Source organism: Carcharodon carcharias, chromosome 20 (genome assembly GCF_017639515.1).
Source record: "Carcharodon carcharias isolate sCarCar2 chromosome 20, sCarCar2.pri, whole genome shotgun sequence".
Taxonomy (NCBI): Eukaryota; Metazoa; Chordata; class Chondrichthyes; order Lamniformes; family Lamnidae; genus Carcharodon; species Carcharodon carcharias.
In genome coordinates, this window is record NC_054486.1 from 74,729,715 (window position 1) to 74,753,536 (window position 23,822).

Sequence of the window (23,822 nt, forward strand, 5' to 3'; positions counted from 1 at the left end):
GCTAGATATTGCTAGAACTTTGTGGGCAACTTTCTTCTAAGTCAGTGGCGAGCAGCCGTGCTTTGCCACCAACCACAAACCTGGGCTAATAATTTCTAAATGGCTTCAGAATACTTCGCCTATTGTAAAAGCATCATCATGCACTTCAACAATGACATAAATGAGTACACGAAAAGAAAATATCTGTAAATGTGTTTGCATTGTGAACAAATTTGCTTAAATTTTCTGTCAGATTATCGATGGATATAGTTCTTCTTACATTGGTGTAAGAGAATTTTGAATAAATTATAAGTCAGCAATAAAGTGTACAAAACAGCCTGTATCAATTATATTGGAGAAACAACCTGTGCAGATGTCTGCAGTCTGCAACAATCGAGTGTTCTGAGAAATTCAACAGAGTGTATTTTGGGCTTTATATCTAAAGCATATTCTGGTTATTTTGTTTTTGCAGATATTAGGAACTGGACTTGAATATTCATTGCGTAGTTATGTGAAAATTATTTATCCTGTATTAATGTTCAAAACACAACTACCCACACACTTACTTCAAAGATAATATGGCTTACCTTCATCAACAGAAATTCCCAGAGAGTAATGACTTTTGTCAGCCTGGGGAGAGCCAATTCCATCAGTTCCTCATCATCACACTGTTTTAGGAGCTAGATAAAACATAATTTTAATTACTGTGCTGTCAGAAGGCATGATATTCAGTATCCTGAAATTAAGAAACTGTGATTAGCACATTACTATAATTTAGCTAAAATATTAATATCCTGCAGTCAAATTTACTAATGCAGGTTGAGATTTCATGATCTGAAATAAAAGCAGAAAATGCTGCAAATACTCAGTAGGTCTGTCAGCATCTGTGGATAGAAAAACAAGAGTTAACTTTTCAGGCCGATGACCTTTCATCAGATCTTTAATGCCCTTTTTGCTTTGAATATTAAAAAGTCGTTGACCCACTCAAACTATTTTGGCCTTAAAAGCCGTAACAAGCTTTTGAACAAATGTTGCAATTTCAACAGATCAGCTCCACAGCACCAAAATGAAAAGACTACTCTTTAAAAAGAAAATCAGATGGGTTTGGAGTCAAAATGTAATTGGCTACTTCAATGAGAACAAACGTGTTGATAAAGTGCCACATAACAGACTTGTCAGCAAAGTTAGAGCTCAAGCAATAAACGAAGCATGGATTTGAAATTTTTTCAGCAGAGACTAGTGATGGACAGTTGTTTTTCAGATTGAAGGAAGGTATTTATTGGAGTCCCCAGGGATAGGTGTTAAGACCCCTGTTTTCCTTGATATATATTAATTATCCAGACTTGGGTATACAGGACAATTTCAAACTTTGTAGATGATAAAAAAACTTGGAAGTATTGCAAATTGTGAGAAGGATAGACATCAAGAGGATATAGGTAGGCTGTTAGGATCGGCATACAAGTGACTGATGAACTTTAATGCAGAAAAGTGTGATTCATTTTCTTAGGAAGAACAAGACAAGGTAATTTGGTATTCTAAAGGGGGCACAAAAGCAGAGAGACTTCAGGGTATATGTGCACGAATCATTGAAGGTGGTAGGGCAGATTGATAAAGCAGTTAAAGTAAGTGGGATCCTGGGCTTTATATATAGAGGCACAAGAGTACAAAAGCAAGGAAGTAATGATAAACCGGCATAAAATACTGGTTCAGCCTCAAGTGGACTATTGTGTCCAGTTCTGGGCACCACACTTTAGGAAAGATGTTGAAGGCACTGGAGGGTGCAGAAAAGACTCAGAATGTTTTCATGGGTGAGGGACTTCAGTTACATGGATAGATAGAGAAGCTTCTCCTGAGAGAAGAGAAAATTAAAAGGAGAGTTGACAAGAGGTGTTCAAACTGATGAATGATCTGGACAGAGTAGATAGGGAGAAATTGTTCCCCTTGGCAGAAGGATCAAGAACCAGAGAACACTAATTTAAGGTGATTGGCAAAAGAAGCAACAGTGACATGAGCAGAAATATCTTTATGCAACGAGTGGTTAGGATCTGGAATGCCCTTCCTGAGAGAATGATGGAGGCAGATTCAATCGAAACCTTCAAGGAGAATTGGATAATCAGTGAGAGAGAAAAGTTTTGCAGGGCTACGGGAAGAATGTGGAATGCTCTTAAACAGGGGTTAGTTGAGGTGAATAGTGGAGATACATTTAAGGGGAAGCTACATAAACAAGGATGAGAGATGGCTCAAGTGAAGGATAAACGCTGACACAGACTGGTTAGATGAATGGCCTGTTTTTGAGCTATATATTCTATGTAATTATTTTTATAAATATGCTTTGTCATGTTAATTATATATAAAATATTAAGTGCTATTATAAATGAAAATACGGACACAGGATTTTGATGCTGCAGATGGTTAGCTCTACAAAAGCTTGCAACAGTGAAGGTAATCGCTGAAATTCAAATGGCCCAAATTCATACAAGCTGTTTATCATTCTGCAAGAATCAAAACTGGTATCTTCACCCCCCTACACCCAGAATCAAAGTAGTATCTTCGCCTTCAGGTGCCATGATTCACAATGTCCACAATTACAGCTCCCCAACTTTCACACTTCTTGATAGTAGTCAACACCTTGGTGTTGTTCTCAAATCCTATACTGTCCTGCTTCTTGAACTTCTCCCTCGTCTCCCTCATGCTCTGCTACCCTCAATTTTACCAGTCATTATCAGATGTTCTAGTTTCTCTTTCCCAAGTACATGCCCAAAGAATTGTAGTTATCTCTTGGTGATCATCTTCAAAAGTCCTTCTGTACGTCCTTTCCTCAAAACTTCATTAGTCTCATCAGCCTTCCTTTTACTCCAGATAAGATGTCAAAACAAAAATTTTGGGGCAATGGGGGTAAAAACTGTCAAGAAATAATCTATTAACATATTAGAAATCTTACTTCCAGCACACACTTCCAGTAAATGACAATTCCTGTAACACTATTATACTTTATTAATAAAACTCTTAATTGTCCCTTAAACTGCCAAGCGGTCTTAACATTGCAACGGTATTGCACCTATAATTAGCTTGGTAAATATTTCTTACATAATCTATTGTTGGGTGACAGGTTAGCCAAGGGAAAGATTGGAATTTCACCTTTGGAACCAAATTGGGAAAAAAATGGAAATGTCATTAGAAAACCAAGGAACACTAAAAAGTATGAAGAGCATTTTAGGATTGAAAAAGTCAATAGGAGCAAGAAGGAACACAGAAGTTGAACACAGCCTTGTAAAATAATTTGATGGTATTGCCATATCTGGACAAAGGAATGAAGCACTACCTCAAAGAATCCACAGCATTGACCAGCAAAACTTAAATTTTACAAAAAGTAAAAAACAAATGCTCACAAACTTGCATTCTATATTACCAATTGCAAAGGAAGCAGGATGGTCCTGACAGAAAGCAGGCCATTGGCAAGGAGGAATGCAGCTCATCTGCTGCCAAAACTCTCAATCCTCATCCGTGCATTTGCTAGCTGTAGACTTGATTATTTCAATGCTGTCCTGACTGGTCTCCCATCTTCCACCCTCTAAACTTCAGCTCATCCAAAAAACTGTTCTCTGCATCCTAACTTGCACCAAGTCCCATTAACCATTAACATTAGCCTGTGCTCCCTTACCCACGTTGGTTCCCCATCCAGCAATGCCCTATTTTTTAAATTCTTACTTTCAAAACCTCCATGGCTCACCCCTCCCCATCTCTAACCTAGTCCACCCTACATGCCTAGGGATATGTGCTCTTCCAATTCTGGCCTCTTGGCATTCCTTGCTTTAATCATTCCAGCAGTGGTGACCGTGCTTTTAGGTTGCTAGTTCAGAAATTTCCTCCCCAAATCTCTCTACCTTACTCTTTCTCCTTTAAGACACTCCCTAAGACTTACTTTGTTCGCTAAATTATAGGCACATCATTAAAGTTTAGGCAATCAGGAAACATGCCTGAAGGAATTAGATGCTGCACTCCCACCCCTCCCACTCTTACTGTCCCACATCAGCTGAAGCAAATTTCAAACTTAAGTGAACTCTCCTTGTCTTGTCTCTCCATCACCCTTTTTCTCTCCCCTTCACTCCCTTTCTAACTGAACGTACCCTCCCTTAGTGAGACACATGTAGGAGTCCATCAACCACCCCACAGAGTCAAAGTTAAAGCTCAGACCCATCTGCCCCCTAGTTCCTCCACCCATCACAACCCAGCTCAGACTTGGTCCACCCCACCCCAATCTCCAATGCCCCTCATCATCATCTCTCCCCCTTTCCCTCTTCCCACTACTTACTCCACATCACCCTTCCTATCTTCCCTTTCTGCCTTCCTCCTCTCACCGTTCACCTTTTCCTTCCTGTTCCTTCTTTCCCCAACTCTTTTGTCTCCCCTCTTCATCCATCCACCTCTCTCCCTCCCCTCCTTTTCTCCCACAGCTCCCCTAACTCCATTCTTCTGTTCCTCTGTTTGCTCTCTTCTCTCACTTCCCCACTCTTCAACTCTAGACTATGTTCCATATGTTTGGAGTGGAAGTGATAATACAGTAAGCAACTTTACGTATAATACAATTTCTTCAACAGCACGTTCCAAACCTGCAACCTCTACCACCCAGAAGGTCAAGGGCAGCAGATGCATAGGAACACCACCATCTGCAAGTTCCCCTCCAAGCCACACACCATCCTGACTTGGAACTATATCGCCTTTCCTTCACTGTCACTAGGTCAAAATCCTGGAAGTCCCTCCCTAACAGCACTGTGGAGGTACCTATATCACATGGACTGCAGCAATTCCAGAAGGCAGCTGAGCACCACCTCCTCAAGGGCAATTAGGGATGGACAATAAATGCTGGCCTAGCCAGCAGCACCCACATCCCTTGAAAGAATAAACAAAAATCATTAGAAGCATTTAAAGAAAAATGTGCATTATATTTAAATATTTTAACACATCATTTTGAAATGTACCGAGTAAATTTTAGGTCCAATCTAGTTTTAAAGTCTGCACCTAAATTTATCCTAGCCTCATGTACCAAAACCAAATACCTCTTTTAGTCTTGCTTTCTTTTTCAGGACTTGCTCTTGATAGGTGTTGTTGTGGTGTTTTGGAGGTCGACCACGTCTTACGGTTCGCCGGCGTCCAGGAAAATGTCGTGCTACTGAAACTTTTTCTGTCTATAAGAAAAATAAACTTGTATATTTTACTTTATTTTGGGGAACTCAAGGTAATTTTCCAGTTTGGGCATGGCTAAAACCTAATTCAGAATAAAACTTGTACTGTTATAGGGTAAAAAAGGCAAAAAGATAAAAGTATAGAGATGAATAATGAAATGGTTTGCCAATTAAGTGCTATATTTGGGTCAGTAAATAATCAAGTTGAAAATGTTTATGTTCGTCAATCAGTCCAAACTCCAAAACAGAATACACGCAAAGACACCAAATATAGAATTTGCTCCAATCAATCAGAGTAACCTGCATAATGTTCATACCTATAAACATTCAATCCTTCTCATAAAACTGTGGAATTCAATATTCAATAACCAATCTTTGAATTAAATCATACATACATGGAAAATTACACTCAAAAATATAGTGCGGCACGGAAGAACATTACAGCCAAATCATAAAATTGACATGTCAAAATAAAACTATAACAGTAGATAAAACAAAAGTGGATATAAACTGCACAGTGAGCTCATTATATATTTGAAGTTGTCACTGCACATATTTTAGTTATATTTATGCATATATAAAGTAACATTTGAGCTGGCACAAAAAAAAGTAAATACAGGCAAAGGAAGAAATTAAGTTTTGTATATTGAATGCAAACCAATCACAATGTCAGTTTTGTTTTGGATTTGAAAATTTCTTGGTCAGGCTTTCACATCAATATATATAAATATCCAAAAACAACTTGCATTTATATGCCACTCTTAATGCAGAAAATAATAGTCCAAGGTGTTTCATAGAAGTACAAAGAGGAAAAAAGATCAAAGTGAAGAAAAAATTATTAGGATAGATGACAAAGAGATAAATTTTAAAATTTTAACGAAGGTCTAAAAGGACAAGAGGGAATGGATTACAGAGAATAAGGCTAAAAGCACAGTTCCTGCTAAACTGCATGGCTTTGCACTAGCCTGAAAGTAGTGCAGGCCTTGTACCACCCAAGAAAATGTAAAGGGACCACATGCTAAAAAAGAACAGCTGTGTACAACAACTAAATTTGAATAGCAATATTGGTGCCAGTGAAGGCTGGAGGGGAATGTAGAAGAACAGATAATTCAGCCAGGCAAACCTATTAAATGATTTTAAAACAAAGATCAGTGCTTCAAGCTTGAGATGTCAGGGAACCAACATAGTTCAGCACACATATAGGTGTTGGCCGGGCAACTCCTGTTGCAGGATAGAAACAGGCAGCAGCATTTTGGATCAGCTAAAGTTCACAAAATATAGAGATTGGGAGCACAGCCAGAAGAACAATGAAACAGTTGAATGTGGAAGTGACAATGGTATGGATGAGCATTTCAACAGAAGGTGGTTGAGGCACTGTGGAAGCAGGCCATGTTACAAAGCGGAAGTAGGTAGTCTCTGTGGTAGAGAGAATATAGAGTATTGAGGTTGGAACAATCTAGTTTAATTCTAAGACAGTGGGCAGGATACATGGAATCAATGGCAAGAGTATGGAATTTGTGGTAGGGTTGAATACAACTGTTTCAGCCTTACTACTGTGAGAATGAATTTTTAAAAAATATTTTTGGGAAATTTTGTGTTATTCTGCGAAGAAGGCTGTGTGTGCGCATGTGGGTGTGTAAATGATCTAATTAAGCTAGGGAAAGACGACAGATTGTCTGGGAAGTTTAAAACATGAAAGGATAGAGGCATTAGGTTTCAGATACAAGTGAATTGGCTGGATCTAACATTTGCATTTTTAGATAGGTTGAGAGTTCGTTTGAATATCAAAGGGAAGTCAGAGGAAGTCGAGAAACATGTCTGCACCTTGCAGGAGTTCCATAGGGAAGCAGAAGAGGGTATATTACATTTTAGTGACCTGAAAGTGGAGACAAAATAGAAGCATGAAAGATTTTATATTTGGAAGGATTTGAGTTTCAAAGGGGTGTGAGAACAATGGAACCCAAGATGGAAGGGGGAAAAGGGTATTTTAGAGTTACTCTGGAAAGCTTAAGATGGTTGGCAGCTGTTGGCTGCAGCCGTGCACTATTGACTGTGTGAGGAAGATCTCCTTGAAACAGTTCTAGGCTGGGAGAAGATACAGTTTGAATTAGCCATCCAGTCAAGCCAGAAAAGTCTTGGGCTGCAAAAAGCAGTCTTGTTCTGAAGTTTTGGATTTCCACAGCAGAGTAGGAGAGAGTTTAAGGGGTCATGTGGTATGTCTTTATTGAAGCTACAGAGTTTGCCTTGGGTAATATTACTGGATTTTTATAGTTAAACATCCATAAGGGAGTGTTGCCTGGAAGGTGTTTACTTGCGAGTCTGACCAAGTAGGGAGTCTTTTGGGGAATGCGTTGTAAGACTAATTTTAACTGTGCAACCATAATCTTGTATGCTTAAGTTTTCTTTTCTTCTTGTTAAAAAAACTTTTACTTTTAAATTTTAAAATCCTAGAAGTGTTACTGGACTCCTTGCTGCTGATATCAATAAGTTTTCTTTGTGTTTTCAGAATACAATAAAAAGGTATGCCCATAAGCCAAGTTTCCCTCTGGGATTTGGTTCGCTCAGAAATTAACATCTGCTGTGGTCATAACACTGCATTCAGTTAGGAAATATGGCTCCTCAAGACTAGATGTAAGACAATGGAGGAGAGATAAAACTAATTTTGTTAGCATTGTTGACCCAATGCCCATGAATGGTGTAGCCAAGGAGCAGCAGGAGGAAGGAGCCAAGAATATATCCTTTGGTGGAAAGAAGGTCGCTGGCAGAGAAACCCTAGCTATGATCATATAAATAAGAACTGAAACAAGCAAAAGTAGTCACACTAAGTTGGACACAGATGACAGGCAGTTGACATCATAAAAGGCTACTGAGAGGCTGCAGAGGACAAATGCACCACCATCACAGAGGATGTCGTTTGCAACCCAGATTACGGAATCACAGATTTGTTACAGCGCAGGTGGCACCCTTTCAGCTTATCGTGTCTGCACCAGCTCTCCGAGTGGGCAATTCACTAAATGACACTCTCCCGCCTTTTCTTCGTAACCCTGCATGCATTCTTCCTTTTCAGATAACAACAGAATTCCCTCTTGAATGCCTCAGTTGAACCTGCGTCCACTAGTCTCAGGCAATGCATTCCAGATCTTGACCTTTCACTGCGTGAAAAAGTTTCTCTTTGTTTCTTCTGCTAATTACCTTAAATCTGTACCCACTTGTTCTCAATTCTTTCACAAGTGTGAACCGTTTTTACTGTCAAGACACCTCATGATTTTTAACACCTCTATCAAACTTCCTCTCAGCCTTCTCTTCCCCAAGGAAAATAGCCCCAACTTCTCCAATCTATCTTCGTAACTGAAGTTCCTCATCCCTGCAACCATTCTTGTGAACCTTTTCTTTACTCTCCCCAATGCCTTTACATCTTCCTGAAGTGTGGCACTCAGAACTGGACACAATACACCAGATGAGGCTGAACTGTGTCCTATACAAGTTCAACATAACCTCATTGACCTTGCACTTTAGGCCTCCATTAATAAAGCTTAGAATATTATAAGCTTTACAAGCCACACTCTCAAACTGTCCTGCCACCTTCAATGATTTACGCACATATACACCCAGGTCCCTATGGTCCTCCCCAACCTTTAGAGTAATACCTTTTATCTTACATTGTCTCTCCATGTTCTTCCTACCAAAATGAATCACTTTACATATATCCATATTGAACTTAATACGCCACTTGTCCACCCATTCCACCAACTTGTCTATGTCCTTTTGATGTTCTATACTGTTCTCCTCACAGTTCATGATGCTTCCAAGTTTTGCATCATTCGCAAATCTTGAAATTGTGCCCTGCACACCAAGGACCCCCACAGAACTTCACCACAAACCTTCCTCCAGTCTGTAAAACATCCATTCACCATTACTCTCTATTTCCTATCACTCAGCCAAACAGGATTAGGGTCATTTCAGTGCTGTGACAGGGGCAGAAACATAATTTGAGAGGGTGAAACATGCAGTTGTAAACATGGGCACTTTGGAAGTTGACATTCACAAATCTTGTAAGAAAAGGAGAGTAAAGCCTTTGCTGGGCACATAGGCAAAGGTGGATATGAGAGGGTAGGTGAGCAGATCAACAGCTGAAGAATTGTTGAAAATGGAGAGTCAAAAGGTAAACAATTGGGAGCTTGAAAGTACAGTTGTAAGTTACTCAGGGGAAAAGTCTGCACTAAAGTATTAAAAGCTGTATGCATTTGATTCAAGCTGAATAGGTACTTCACTTTTGGGGCAGAAGGTTAGTATATATTTTCACTTCAAAATCTCCTATGTTACCAGAAACAAACGAAAGCAATGACTGCTGCCATTTCAGCAGCTGGGCTGCAATAACTAACATTCACTTAAGCAACTGGAAATATACCAATACAGACTAGTGCTGCTGTCAGAAATTAAACTGTTGTTACAAGCAATCTGATTAGGTATTATTTCTCTCTGCTACAAGCCTGCAAATGCCTGCCTCTGCAAAATCCAAATTCAGGATAATAAAGGAATATCTAAAATTTTAACCCAATAAGCACACTGCAGTAGAAAAGAAACTACTTGGAGTGATTGCAAATGGAAAATAAAACTGAATGCCAGCAGAGCACATAATTTATTTCTCTTGATGCTGGTAGGTTATGAAGTCTGCTATTGCCAACTTACTCTGCTGTCTTTAGAATGTCCTTCAGAACAGGTTTCAAACCACAATTGTTTCTAACAAAGACTACTTTGTTAACCTTAAAACAAATGTAATCAAAGTACCAAAGATCTCTTTTAAATCTTATCCTTTGGTGAGTGCAAACTGCAATTGGTTTTCTTTTCTCCCCTTTATATTTTTCAGGCCATCCACTGGGCCTTGGCAGGGAGAACAATTAACTATAGGTTGTTCTGTTGTCCCTGTGCTGAGTGACAATAAATAGAAATCTGTCCCTTTCATGTTACAGTCACAAGGAGTTCCATACCTTGGCTACAACATATGAAACCACTTACAGAACCAGAAATGAAATGTGTCCTTACTGAATACTTGTGATAATTTAAACTTTTGGGGCATCATTTTCTTAAAATCATTCCACAGGATTACCGTATCAGCATTTCTATATCTCTTCCAGTACAGCTGTTTAAAATGGTTGCTAGAGGGTTAACTGCCTTTGCCACCAGCACAATTAAAAAGCAGCAATATCCTGATAAGCTCAAATAAGGGCCTCAGCCATAAGAACACTGAATTACTGAGCAAACATTGCAAAACCACAAAAAGTGACAATGTTTTGAAACAATTTTTGCTCAGAAAATCAATTCATTACACAGCATATCCAAGACACCAGAATTTAGATTCAAAGGCACTGAACAGATATGAGCAATAAATGACACAAATTGAATTTAAAGGGAAAATGTACCAATATCAGTAAATATAGCTTTTCTTACTTGTGATTTTAGTGAATTATTGATTTGCTATTCTTAATATATACCTTCCATGTTGTATTCCACTTCCTAGTCAGTGACAACAGTTTAGAACATTAATGCTTACTGTCAATATCACAGTCAATTAATGCATTGCATAGTTTTGTACTTAACCACATGAACTAGGAAGATCCGAAGTTGGATTTTAATCTGTGCCGAGTTAGTTAAATCAGCCTGATGCTAATGAGGGTATTCCATTGGCTTCAGAGACCTAATGTAAGGATGGACGAGAAAGTTTAAAGTCACACTGCCTAATAATGATTGTTGAAAAGTATGTAAATCTTGTACCAAAGATGAGGAGGGGGCTGGAAAGCAGAAGGATAATCACAGGACAAAGAACAAAACAGTCGTGATGCTCCTCCCTCATGCCAAGTCTAGACTCGCACTAAAAGAAGAGCCACTTGAGTAAGATATCCAGAGTACTGCCAGTAGCCCTGGAACCATACTCGAGCACGTCTTCACCTTCAGAATAGAGAAGAGATAATCTGAATGCAGTGTTTCATTACACACCTGTTGGAAGTCTTGGGAAGACAGGGCTGTGCTCCCCACCATTACAGATGTAGTGTCGGTATTTATCGAAGATATCATTACTTCAGGAACTTCTTTGCCATTTCTATCATCTCCTCCTTCACTGTCTCCAACAATCACATTTCCATTGGATTTGTTTACTGAGACAGTTGTCTGTTCTTCAGAGACAGAAGTCAACTGTCCATGAGAGGGGTTGAGTCTATAATGCCGAGCTAATCCTCCCCTTCCAATATAGGACTTTTCACAAGTGTCACATTTAAACTTTTTGGGTTTGAAAGAACAAGGCATCGATAGGCTTGAATCATCCACTTTTGTTTTCACATCTTCTTCTTCAAAACTGTAATCGGAATAGTCATCAGAGTCCGACTGATGGCCCTCTGCCAAATCTTCAGTTTTTATAAACTTGTAGTCTTTTACTTTGTATTTTGGAGGTCGTGATATTCGACCAGATCGAGTTTTAATCTTCACAGGTTTTTTCTCCTTTGATTTATCACTAGGTTCATGTTTCTTAGCGTGGCTGGAGGAAACGGAATTTGCTACAGCTGTTGTAATAGCAGATATACTGCTAGTTACAGTATTGGTCAAAATGCCAGACTGCCCACTGATGCTCACTCCAGGAATCACACGAATGGAGTTTACTGGTGCAAGTGGAGGAGGTTGGCGCTGAACAAGTAACTGAATTGGAGGTTCAGAAGAGCTGTGCAAAATATACTGCTGTGGCCCAGATGTTGAAATTGGCTGGATTCTAATGATTTGAGGTCCAGAAATATTAACTCCCCCTGAAAGAGTGGTTCTTTGGTTAGCCAGCTGACCAGAAGCTGTTTTGGGTTGAACTACCGCTAGAGGCGGCATAGGCCTATCTTTTTCCTCCTGCGTCTGGACTGTCTGTATATGAACTTGGACAGTTTCTAGTTGATGCTGTAAGAAAAAAGAGAACACTTATAATGTGCACAGACTTAATAGTTTACAACTACAGCATGCTTATTCAGTGAGTAGCTGAGCAATAAATACCAGAAAGTTCCAGTGTCAGAGTGCTGAATGAGCTTATTTCAGCCAGAGTACAACAAAAACTTAGTTATATAGTACCTTAAACGTAATAAAATGTCCCAATGTTGAGTATCTAGTTCATAATTCATTGTGCATAAAATATAATTTTAGGAATTATAGTTTTAAATGTAGAGAAGCAGGGGAAAACCTACTTTAAAACTGGTAAATATCTGAGGTAAATGCAATTGAAACAACCCCGGGTTAATTACAATTCAAAGGTTGGGCCATGTTGAATCAGGAGGTTAACTGCTAGAAAGGTAAGATCATAAAATAGCAGGAGGGCTTACTTAGCTAAAGAACTGGAGACATGAAGCCTGCAATCACTTCAGTAAGAGCAATCCAGAGAGATGTTTTGTTCTGGGAGTTAGAGCTAAATTGGTTTAAAAGCGTGGGTAAACACTGAAGGGTGTAAAATCCATTTCTTTCTACAGATAACTTTAGAAATTTTAAAGGCAAGATACTTAACCTAAAGGTAGTGGTCATCCCACAGCATGCCATCTTGTCATGGAGATGAGCAGAGCATAGGGAGATTCTCTGATTTCAACTTATCTGGGTGTTTGCTGAGAGAGTTTATTAGTTGCAACCTGCATATTGTGTGGTGCAGCTCACTGAGGGAGAACCAAGGTAAATGATAGTTAAGCTAGGCCTACACTGTAGACAGAGAAAAAAGCTATCGTCATCATTCATTGTGTGGAATGCAAGTTGAGCTTTAACCAGCTTAGATTTCACGAGGGAAAAGCTGGAAGATTGCCCAATTTGAAGCCAGTGGACAAGTTTAGTGGTCCTCGCAGAACCTTGTGGCAAAAGAAAGCAACCAGCAGATTAGCTTGGAAGTATTGAGAAGGCAGCCAGAACAAGGGACTGAGGTATACACGGTCAAGAGATGGTAAATGAAAGTTATAACTCTGAGAATAGCTGGAAATGAGGAGAATTAAAATAGTTTCCAGAGGACTGTGACATACTTCTGGGTTGCCCCCTACAGAAATAGCTTCAAGATTGATGTGTCTTATAATGAAAAGGCTTGACAGAAGGAGTAAAACTGAATGCAAAACATGCATAGTCATAACTTATAATGTTAAGACTGCTCGTTCTGTTTAATTATTTTAAATACAATAAAGTTTGTGTTTTTTTGTTGAAAAATGTGAAATTCTGTGGCATAGTCCTGTTGATTAAATCACTGAGAGTTTGGATTTCTCTTTAAATGTTAACAGTTCCTAACCGGATTGTAACGCCAAACACTTAAACGGTAGGAATAAGATATTACAATTGGCTTCAGCTATCATGAGTTTGAGGGCAAAATCAAATCAAGGGTCCCATTGCTAATGGCCACTGCTAGAAGTGTGCCTCTGAACACTGGGTGAAAGAGAAAAAGATTTGGATATAAGATCTCCCAACATCGCCCCCACCCCCACCACCCCTTCCCTGAACCTCAACACTCCTCAAACCCTCCATCCTCCACCCCTGTGAAAAATCCAAGGTTCAATAGTGGAAAAGACAGAAACAGAGAAAAAAATTGATGGGTTAAACATTTTAGGGTTAAGCTTAGCTGTACTTTGTTAAAAAGCCTTTTTTCAAAACACTATTTCAGTACATTAGGCTAATACTTTGCATATATTTTCAAATGTTTTATTCAAACACACAAATTCTGATCTTATGAACATTAAGCATAAAAAAGTATGATTGGATTCCACTACGATTCAATTGCTAAGGCAGAGAGTCACTAAGCCATAAAGATCAGGAAGATTCCAGGTCTGATCCTTAATCTGTGATGACTTAGCTGAGCCACCTGAGGGATTTGTAGGCAGAGTAACAAATGAGCCCACCTATGAGGAGACGACAAAAAAGTAAATTAAATAGTTGGCAGTCTGGTTTCTGCACCTGATCATTATCCTGCAACTACTGTTGGAGTTGAACTGCATGGTCATGCTGGAGCTGCACCGCACTTCATGAAGTCAAATAGGCTACCAATACTTGCTACCTAGCTCAGAAGAATAGCCACATAGAAAAAGTACAAGATGGTGTCAAATATTTCAGAAAGGAGTTAATGCCTTCATCAGATTAAGGTAAATTCCATTAATGATGTGTTCTTGCATTTAGAAAACTAAAATCTGGATTTGCATAGTAACATAAAATGAATAACCAAGAACAAAATGAAGAACATTTGCTGGACATGATGTATTTTAAGATATAAAAAAAGGACTTAAAGGCAAAGCAGGAAACTGTATTTAGAAAATACATTTTGAAGCTTACATTGAAATGGTTATTCATAAGGCATGATCTTCATGAGTTAAAGTTCAGTTTTAGAGCTGGTTACATTGTTAAACTCAACATCACCACTTCCACACTCCCTTGTTTGCAGTATGGAAACCAGTCTATCATGCTTTGGTTATCTCACTTCATACAAAAATGTAAATAATTTCAAATTCTCCTGAACATTATGCAGCTTGATTAGCACAATAATAAAGCTGTCCAGGATGATTAAGAGGGTGGGATGGGGAGAAGTAAAACACATGCTGGGAAATGGAAATTTTCTTAGGAAAATGAAATCAAAAGCAGTATTATAAAATAAAGTTTAACAGGTAGGTAAACTCATGCTTCAGAAAACACGCACCTTTAGTCACGTTCTCATACATTTCAACTTGAAGAAAAACTGAAGCAGTGACATTTAAAAAAATCAACCTAAAATTAACTTTTGAGTTCACTATACAAATGCTCAACCTGCATTGGTCAAATAAAGTTAAAAGCAGAGCAGCATTCCTGCTCTCCCAACATAATTACAACTTTATGGGCATATAAACTGTGGGTCAGCAGCAAAAATTATGCCACCCACCTCAAGGGAGACAAAGACAAAACAAATGATTTCACATTTTAAAGCAAGTCTTTTGGCTGCATGCATGACTATTAAACTTTGTTATAGATAAACACTGAGTAATTTTGATCATTTCTTCTAAAAGTGTCCTGGAGCATTATGTAATAGGCAAGGAAAATAAAATACGCAGGAAATTTCATGCCCAATTTCATTCTAATTTTAGCTTGCTTGGTTCCAAAATTCTGTAACTGCACCATCATAAATAAACAGGCAGTGTATTTAAAAAAATTTCCCTAAACACAAACAGTAAAAGTTGCAAAGTGATGACTGGAAGAAAACTCATGCTGAATCAAATGTGTTGCTACAATTTGTTACAAGGCTTTAAAGTTTTCAAAACTGATATTTAGGTAACAATCTAATAATGACTGTAAAGTAATGGCATGTGATCACTTATATTATGTTAACATGACTTTACAGTACTTTTAAATTGCCTTTCCACATACCAAGGAACTTAACCTATAAAAACCTTGAACTCCACTTTATAAAACAAAAGCCTGTTTCAGTTAGATCCGCTTCTGAAGTGGATGAACCGAAATAACTACGGTCAAGCAGTATTATATTGGCAAACCAGTGATTTGAAGTTACAAAGCTGCAAAGAATCATCCTTTAGCTTATGAAGGCAACTATTCACGATGGGCAAGAAAGTGCAGTTCCTTAAAAAGAATGATAAAAATATTTCTTACACATGGTTCAATCCATATATGTTATGCAAACATGTTGCTCTTCAGATGAGTTTAAGGAATTATACTAGAGTAGTGTTCTTTGTTGCAAGGCCCTCAAGCCAGTGGCGGCTCCCATCGACACTAAGTGCAACTCCTCAACTCCATCCATCCATTTTCAGTAACCGCTTTATCCTCAGAGGGTTGCAGTGAGCCAGAGCCCAACCCAGCATTATATTTCTATTTATTTTATTGTTAACATTAAAAAATATGTACCAAGCTTATCAAAAGTCAGTCTTCTTTACATGTCACATTGACCACATGGTACAATGTGTGCCAATAAGTATATCTAATTATGCGCCTTGTATGGTAAGTCACATTACCATAGCAACCACCCTAGAACTAGCAGAGTATTCAACCGTTGGCGTTGTGTATGTTTTTGGCCCAAGTGAGTTACTGGAGGAATAAGCTATGATAATTTAGTAGTCAATGTGGCTCTCACACTGCAAGATTTTGGCTCAAGTGGCCCTTGCTTGAAAAATAATGAAGACAACAGCACTAGAATAACCCTTCCTGTGACCTCCTGCATATTTTTCATAATATCTTTCGATGTAAGTCACTAAAGTTTCTGATAGCTGTGAAACTTCATCTAGGTGTTCAGATAAGATGAACTTCAAATTCTACCTAACAAAATAAGCCTAAGAGTGCTGCAATAAATATTTACTAAGCTTCAGGTCCTCAATGAATATAAAGCTGCATCATACAACAGTAGTGTTGGTATGAAGTAGTTTCACTTTTCGATGTGTAAGAAATTGTAATGTAAATTTAAGCAATTGCAGGGCTAAAATTGCTTATGTACGCTTAACACACAACATATAGCATGCCAATAGTGCAGGTAGCAATCAATTCCACATTTATACTACGAATTCTTATCATGGGTGCAAAATGAAATGGCAGTGCACTGACAATACAAATGTGATGAAAACATAACCACTTCAGTTTTAAGTATCCGCTCATTGTGTACGCACTTCTGTCAGAAAAAATAACACCATGTAATAAGTAAAACCAACTGCTACTGATCCCTTGCAAGATTTAGAGATGACTTTACAAATGTTCACATTAAGACTAACTCTGGTGCAAAGTTCTTCACAATAACTTACACATTTTTTCCTTCATTCACAAGACATAGGCAACATTGGCTAGGCCAGCAATTATTGGCTATAACTAATGGTCCTCGAGAAGGTGGCGGTGAGCAGTCTTCTTGAACTGGAGTAGTTCTTCTGGTGTAGGTCATCCACAGTGTTATTAGTGAAGGAGTTCCAAGATTTTGACCCAGCCACAGTGAAAATACAGTAACATAGTCACAACTCAGGACTTGGAGAGGAACATTCAGATAGAGTTGTTGCCCTTGTCCTTCTAAGAGGTAGAGGTCGTGGCTTTGAAAGGTGCTGCAGGACTCTTGATGAGTTGCTGCATTGCATTTTGTATATGGTAAACACTGCTGCCACCATGTGCTAGTGACAGGAGGGAGTGAACATTTAAGGTAGTAGGTGGGGTGCCAATAAATTAACTGCTTTGTTCTGGATGCTATCACACTTAAGTGTTATTGGTGTTGCACTCCTCCAGGCAAGTGGAGAGTGGAGAGTACTCCATCACAATCCTGACTTGTACCTAGTAGCTGGTGGACAGGCTTTGGGGAGTCAGTGGGTAGGTTATTTGCTGCAGAATTCTCAGCCTCTGACCTGCTCTTGTAACTCTTTCGAGTACAAACACATTTCCATCTGTTTCAGATAAAGTTACATTGTTTCATAGTTTGCCATTGTGAGATTTGAACTCTTGATCTTGGGGTTACTAGCCCAGTACCATAACCACTTGGCCATTTAGGCCAAGCCCGACCTGCTCTTGTAGCCTCATCCAGTTAAGTGTCAAGTCAATGATGACCCCCAAGATGTTGATGAAGGGGATTCAATGGTGGTTATGCCATTGAATGCCAATGGTCAGATTCGGTACAAGAATAGTGGTTGTAGTTTTGATTATTGCAACCAAGTTCCTCATAACTGATCAGAACTAGCTAGAGCTGAAATAGTTATTGGAAGCACTTCTAATTGACCCCTCATACATTTTTAGTTTCCATTTCAAGCTCTTAGCAATTGTGGGCAATCAGATTGGGCCATCACTTTATATTTTGCTACGTTTCATAGTATACTCTAATCAACAAGAACAACTCAGAGCTATATAACATCTTTAATGTAATTTTGTTCTATAATGAGGCTTCACACGAGCGTTATAAAACAAAATATGACACTGAGCCACATAAGGAGATATTAGGTCAAAGAGGTAGGTTTTAAGCAGTATCTTAAAGGAGATAAATGACGTTGAGAGGTAGAGTGGCGAGGAGAGGGAACTCCAGAACTGGAGCAAAGGCACAGGCACCAATGGAGAAGCGATTAATGCAGAGAATGATCAAGAGGTGAGAATTGGAGGAGCACAGATATCTCAAAGAGTTGCAGAGATAACAGAGATAGTGAGGGCCAAGACCATGGAGGGATTTGAAAACAAAGGTTAGGATTAAAGTTGCTTGACCCGGAGCCAATTTAGGTGAGCGAGCACAGGAGTAATACTTGAATGGGACTTAGTACGAGTTAAGACACAGACAGCAGAGTTTTGGATGACTGCAGGTTTATGAAGGATAGAATGTGGGAGGCCAGCCAGGAGTGCACTGGAATAGTCAAGTCTATAAATAACAAAGACATGAACGGGGGTTTCAGCAGATGAGCTGAGATGGAGAGAAGTCAAGTGATGTAACCAAGGAGGTAAGACGTGGTCTTAGTGATAGCACCAATATGAGTGGTAAGCTCAACTCAGGGTCAACACCCAGACTGAGAACAGTCCAGCTTCATTGCAGACTAAGCCAGGCATAGGGGTGAAGTCGGTAGCTGGGGAAGGAAGTTTGGAGCATTGTCTGAAGAAAATGGCTTCAGTCTTCCCATTCTATATTTGGAAAAAATTTCTGCTCATCCAGTAATGGAGGCCAGATAGTCAGTCTGATAGTTTAGCAACAGTGGAGGAGGAGTCTAGAGAGGTGGTAGTGGGGTAGACCTGGGTGTCGTCCACATACATACGAAAACTAACACTTATACTTTCGGATGATACTGCCGAGGAGCAGAATATAGAGAAGTAAGAGGGGGCCAAGGATAGATCCTTGGAGCACAACAAAAGTAATGGTGCTACAGTGGGAAGAGAAACCAATGCAAGTGATTCTCTGGCTAAAATTAAATAGTAAAAGTGGAAACCAGGTGAGAGCAGTCAACAATGAAGAGGCGTTGGAGGAGGATAGTGTGGTCAACCATGTCAAAGGCTGCAGACAGTTCATGAAGGACGAAGAGGGAAAGATTAGCTTTGTCACAGTCACAAAGTCACTAATATTATTCTATGAGAGCTGTTTTAGATACTGTGGCAGGGGCAGAAGCCAGATTGAAGGATTTATACATGGAGTTCCAGGCAAGCTGGGTATGGGCTTGGGAGGGGACAATATATTTAAGCATTTTGGATAGAAAAGGGAGGTTGGAAATGTAACGGTAGTTTGTAAGGAAGGTGGGGTCAAGGGTTGCATTTTTGAGAAGAGAGTTTTAAGCAGATTTAAAGTAGAGAGAGCCAACATTGAAGAGAGAGGACCATGAACAATTTTGACTAATGCAAGTAATTTGGGTGGTTAGCCTTTTAACAGGCATACAACCAAGGGAGCAAGCGGGACTCATTGACCAGATGAGCTCAGAGAGGGCATGCGGGAAGATAGGGCAGAAACCAGATAAAGATGATTGGGGGAGTATTAAAGGAAGTTTGGCCAGGTGGCTTAGTGGAAGGGAAAAATGTGGCAGAGACAGCTGATCAGACAATCTCAATCTTAGTGACAAAGAAATCCATGAGCTCCCTGCACTTATTGTTGGAGGTGAGGGTGGAGGGAACAGGGTAGAGGGGTTTAAGACAATGGTTTGCAATACAGAAAAGAAGCCAGAGTTACCTTTGGATTCCAGGATGGTTCTGGAATAAGAGCTGTGTCTGGAAGTGGATGGCTAAACCAGTTAACTGCCATACCCTTTCAACTCTTCATCCCATGAACTTAAGGGAGCAGAGATTAGGGCTGTACTGGGGGAGTCAGACAGGTTGAGGAAGAATAAAGACTTTATTGGGCACCAGGGCCCAGGTGGAAGTGATGGTGTGCTTGAGTAAATCAGTGTTTGCACAAACGGTGTGGAAAACTGACAGGGGAGGAATGTCAAAGGCTAGACTTTGGGGTTTCAAAAGAGCATTTGTAACTGAATTTAAAGTACAGAATGACATAAGAACATAAGAAATAGGAGCTGCAGAGGGAAAGTCAACCCCTCCACCGTTCAATATGATGGCTGGTCTGATGATTGTGGCCTCAACTCCACTTTCCCATCTGCACCCCATAACCTTTGACTTCCTTATTGATCAAAGATTTATCTAACTCAGCCGTGACCCAGCCTCCACTGCTCTCTGGTGAACAGAATTCCAAAGATTAATGACGGTTTAAGAAATTTCTCCTCATCTCAGTCTTAAATGGGACCCCTTATTTTGAAACTGTGTGCCCTAGTTCTAGATTCCCTACAAGGGGATCTCAGCATCTATCCTCTCAGCATCTACCCTGTCAAGCTCCCTCAGATTCTTATATGTTTCAATATGATCACCTCTCATTCTATTAAACTCCAACTATTAGACCCAACCTACTCACTCTTTCCTCTTAAGACAACATCTTCATCCCAGGAATCAGCCGAGTTAACATTTTTTTAACTGCCTTCAATGAAAGTATATCTCTCCTTAAGTACGGAGACCAAAACTGTACACAATACTCTAGGCGTGGTCTCATCAATGCCCTGCAGTTGCAGCAAAACTTCCCTACTTTTATACTCCATATACAACACAATAAACGTTATTTGCAGCTATTATCTATGTTCATTTCAAGAAATAGTAAAGCACCTAAAAATGCCAGTACCTGCGTTGAGGGTGTTACTCGCAATGGAGCCATCTTTTGCTGTACATGTGCAATGCTTTGTTGTAGATTCTGCTGAAGGACAGCCTGATGAGCAGCATTTTGCAACTGTCGTGTTGCATTGTGAATGATTGTCAACGGCTGGGTAAAGACGGCCTGCTGCTGCGAAACTGCCGTTAGAATCTTAGGCTGACTAGGCCGGTTCACTGGAGAGGACTGGGTGGAAATATTTATTTGCTGAACTTGAGCAGGGTTGCACGAATCAATCCTTTGGACAACCTGACTCGGATGAACACTCGCATGTACCTTCTGCATTATAGCATTGCATTCAGGCACTTGTAACATTTGATCCGTGGAAAGCACTCGAGTTTCTGGAGGAACACATGATACCAAGCTGCTCTTCTGCAGAATCTGATTTTCAGCAGGCTCGGAGTTCAATTGCACATTAGTTTTATTGAATTGCGTTGCATGTTGCTGAGACTTCGTAACATGAGCGATGACTTGTTGTAGTTCATCTGTCAGACCTACATGCTGCACAAACTGAGCATGTTGCTGCTGATGACTACCAAATATTTGAGCCGCTTCACTTTCGCTTACTTCTACCAGTCCCTGTTGCTTTGCTAATTGCTCGACCAGTTGTTGCTGTTCCTCCGGGGTCAGCCCCGTGCCCTCCACGAAAGTGCCATCGGGCTGCACATAAATAATGGTGCTGGGGGTGGACTCGATGGAGATGCTATCCAACTCCGCCGTCGCCACCGTGAAATCAGCCGCGCTCACCGCTGCCATGGAGCCGCCAGCTGGAGGGGCCTCCACCAAGGAGTTCATGATGCCGTTGGCACCCAGGAGGCCGTCCCCATCACCGGGTAAAGTGCTGACCGCCTGAGTGGCCTCTTCCCCCACCACCACCTGCACAATCTCCTCCGGCAGCACTTGGCACGAGTGGGCCTCGAACTGCTTGCAGGGCACGTTGGCACAGCCGGTATCCGCCGCAGGGCCCTGTTGTCCCAGTGTCTCCAAGTGTTCGGTGCCATGTTGCTGCTGGGGAGCAACCCCCTCCTGTGTTGTCAGCCTGTTCTCCTCCTCGTCCGCCATGTTGGCGGCCGTGTTCTCAGGCAGAGGGAGTCGGGAACGCCAACACTAATTTCTCTATCGAGCTTTTTTTCACCCCAGAGCCGGTGCCGAGGTTGAAACAGGGGGAGAAAACCCCCGAAAAGCGACCGAAACCGAAAAAATCGGTGAAAGCGGCACGGAAAAGATTAATCCCCTTCCACAAAAAAGCCGTCGTTATGCGGACGTCACGGGCGTCCACACAACATGGCGGAAAGCGGGGTTACGGGTGCCGGCGAAGCTGAAAAAGAACGCGGCTGCTGACGTCGGGATTTTGCGTTTGCTGGAGGTGGGGTGAGGGGGGGAAGGGGAGCAGAGCCAGGTGGGGGTTGGGCGGGGGGGGAGCGGAAGCAGTGGGAGCCCAGATACGTCAACCCCCCCAGTAAAAACTGAAATAATTGCTTGCCCGTATCCAGGCCGGTTTTGAAACATTAAAGCATTAAACCACATCTCCATATAAATTTTAAAATACTTCTAAAAACGGGGGCGGGGAGGATGGGTGGAAAGGAAGATAACGACCACGAAAGAATAAAATTTGACGAAAAAAATGTAACTTAACTGCGTTGTGCGTATTATCAGACCTTTTCAATGTAACATCATAAAAAAATAAATAAGATTAATAAAACATTCGCGAGTCCGAATCTGAGGAAAAACGTAACCGCCCAACGTGGGGCTCGAACCCACGACCCTGAGATTAAGAGTCTCATGCTCTACCGACTGAGCTAGCCGGGCGCTGGAAAAGTGGCTTCATATTCGCTCTCATAACATCCAAACCGCTACAGCTTGCGCTAAAATGTAGTTTGTCCCTGAACTAGAATATAAAACACCAACACTTTGAACTTTGCGGTGACAGGAGATTCTGCAAACATTTAACATGGGCTTGGTTTTCAAAAGTAGGAATGCGCTGATGTTGAGTTTTCCCCTTCAGTGCAGACGAAGCACACGAACATTTCGCTTCTCTCAATTCCCAGAGGCTGCAATTCGACTCTGCTATTAATTGGCAGCATTTATTTGATTTCTTTTGTGTGTGTGTGATCTGGGTTTTTTGAACATGGGAGTGAATGCGCTTTAATCATTAACCGTCACAAATGCCCCAAGTTTTGACGCGATTGGAAAACCGCAACTGTAAACCAATTAAAGAAAGGATCGATAAACAATTTGTAATGACAGATTGTAACACTTTCGGACAGCAGACTGCAATGCAGGTCCTTTCAAACCTGTGCTTTATAAGAAGAAGCTTAGATCATACTAAAGTTAAATTAAGATTTTATTTTTGCGCTAGAAATTATGCTTGTGAATTTGCCACTTGTGATTTGACTCGAATCCATATTTTTGATTTATAGGAATACCACTTGCTGGGAAAGATTAATTGATACATATATGGGGAAATAGAAGAATACACACATGACAGAAAGAATTTCTCCTGGATGTAAAACTCTCTGGTACTGTTTTTAAACTTCTGTCACATCTGTTCCAAATAAAAAATGCACATTAAACGAGCATTTTTTCTGAGTATATGCCAAACTCAATCAGTAAAGCACAATACTTTTTGTATGAGGATTGTGAAATCGGGGAGGGAACATAGTTCAATGCCCTCGTTCACTGGACATCAGTGGTAGGTGGGGGAGGGACAAACAAAAACAGAAAATGCTGGAAAAACTCAGCAGGTCTGACAGCCTCTGTGGAGAGAGAAACAGGGTTAACGTTTCGACTAGGTAACTCTTTTTCTCTCTCCACAGAGGTTGTCAGACCTGCTGAGTTTTTACAGCATTTTCTGTTTTTGTTTTACATCTCCAGCATCCGCAGCATTTTGCTTTTAGGGAAGGGTAAACATCCTGACATGCTTCATTGTGTTCAGTGCCAGAGCACCACTGGCAGAGACATGAAAGGGGATAAAAGCAAAATACTGCAGATGCTGGAAATCTGAAACAAAAATAAAAATAGCTGGAAAAACT

The 23,822-nt window shown here is 40.3% G+C and overlaps 1 protein-coding gene and 1 non-coding gene across 3 annotated transcripts in view; both read right to left on the reverse strand.

Annotated features, from left to right (window-relative positions):
* Positions 1-22,064, reverse strand: part of znf839 (zinc finger protein 839) — a 56,569-nt gene extending 34,505 nt beyond the window's left edge. Inside the window, exons 1-4 of one of the 2 annotated variants that reach the window (XM_041214414.1) lie at positions 20,764-22,064; positions 11,157-12,092; positions 5,037-5,165; positions 567-659 (exon numbers count right to left, since the gene is read on the reverse strand). In XM_041214414.1, coding sequence (XP_041070348.1) covers positions 567-659; positions 5,037-5,165; positions 11,157-12,092; positions 20,764-21,852 — 2,247 coding nt within the window. In that variant the 5' untranslated portion in view covers positions 21,853-22,064. The remainder of the gene's footprint in view (positions 1-566; positions 660-5,036; positions 5,166-11,156; positions 12,093-20,763) is intronic. The other variant, XM_041214416.1, reaches the window with a different exon arrangement.
* Positions 22,065-22,526: 462 nt separating this feature from the next.
* trnak-cuu lies at positions 22,527-22,599 on the reverse strand. Its single transcript has one exon. It is a non-coding gene; the product is annotated as a tRNA-Lys (tRNA).
* Positions 22,600-23,822: the final 1,223 nt, after the last annotated feature.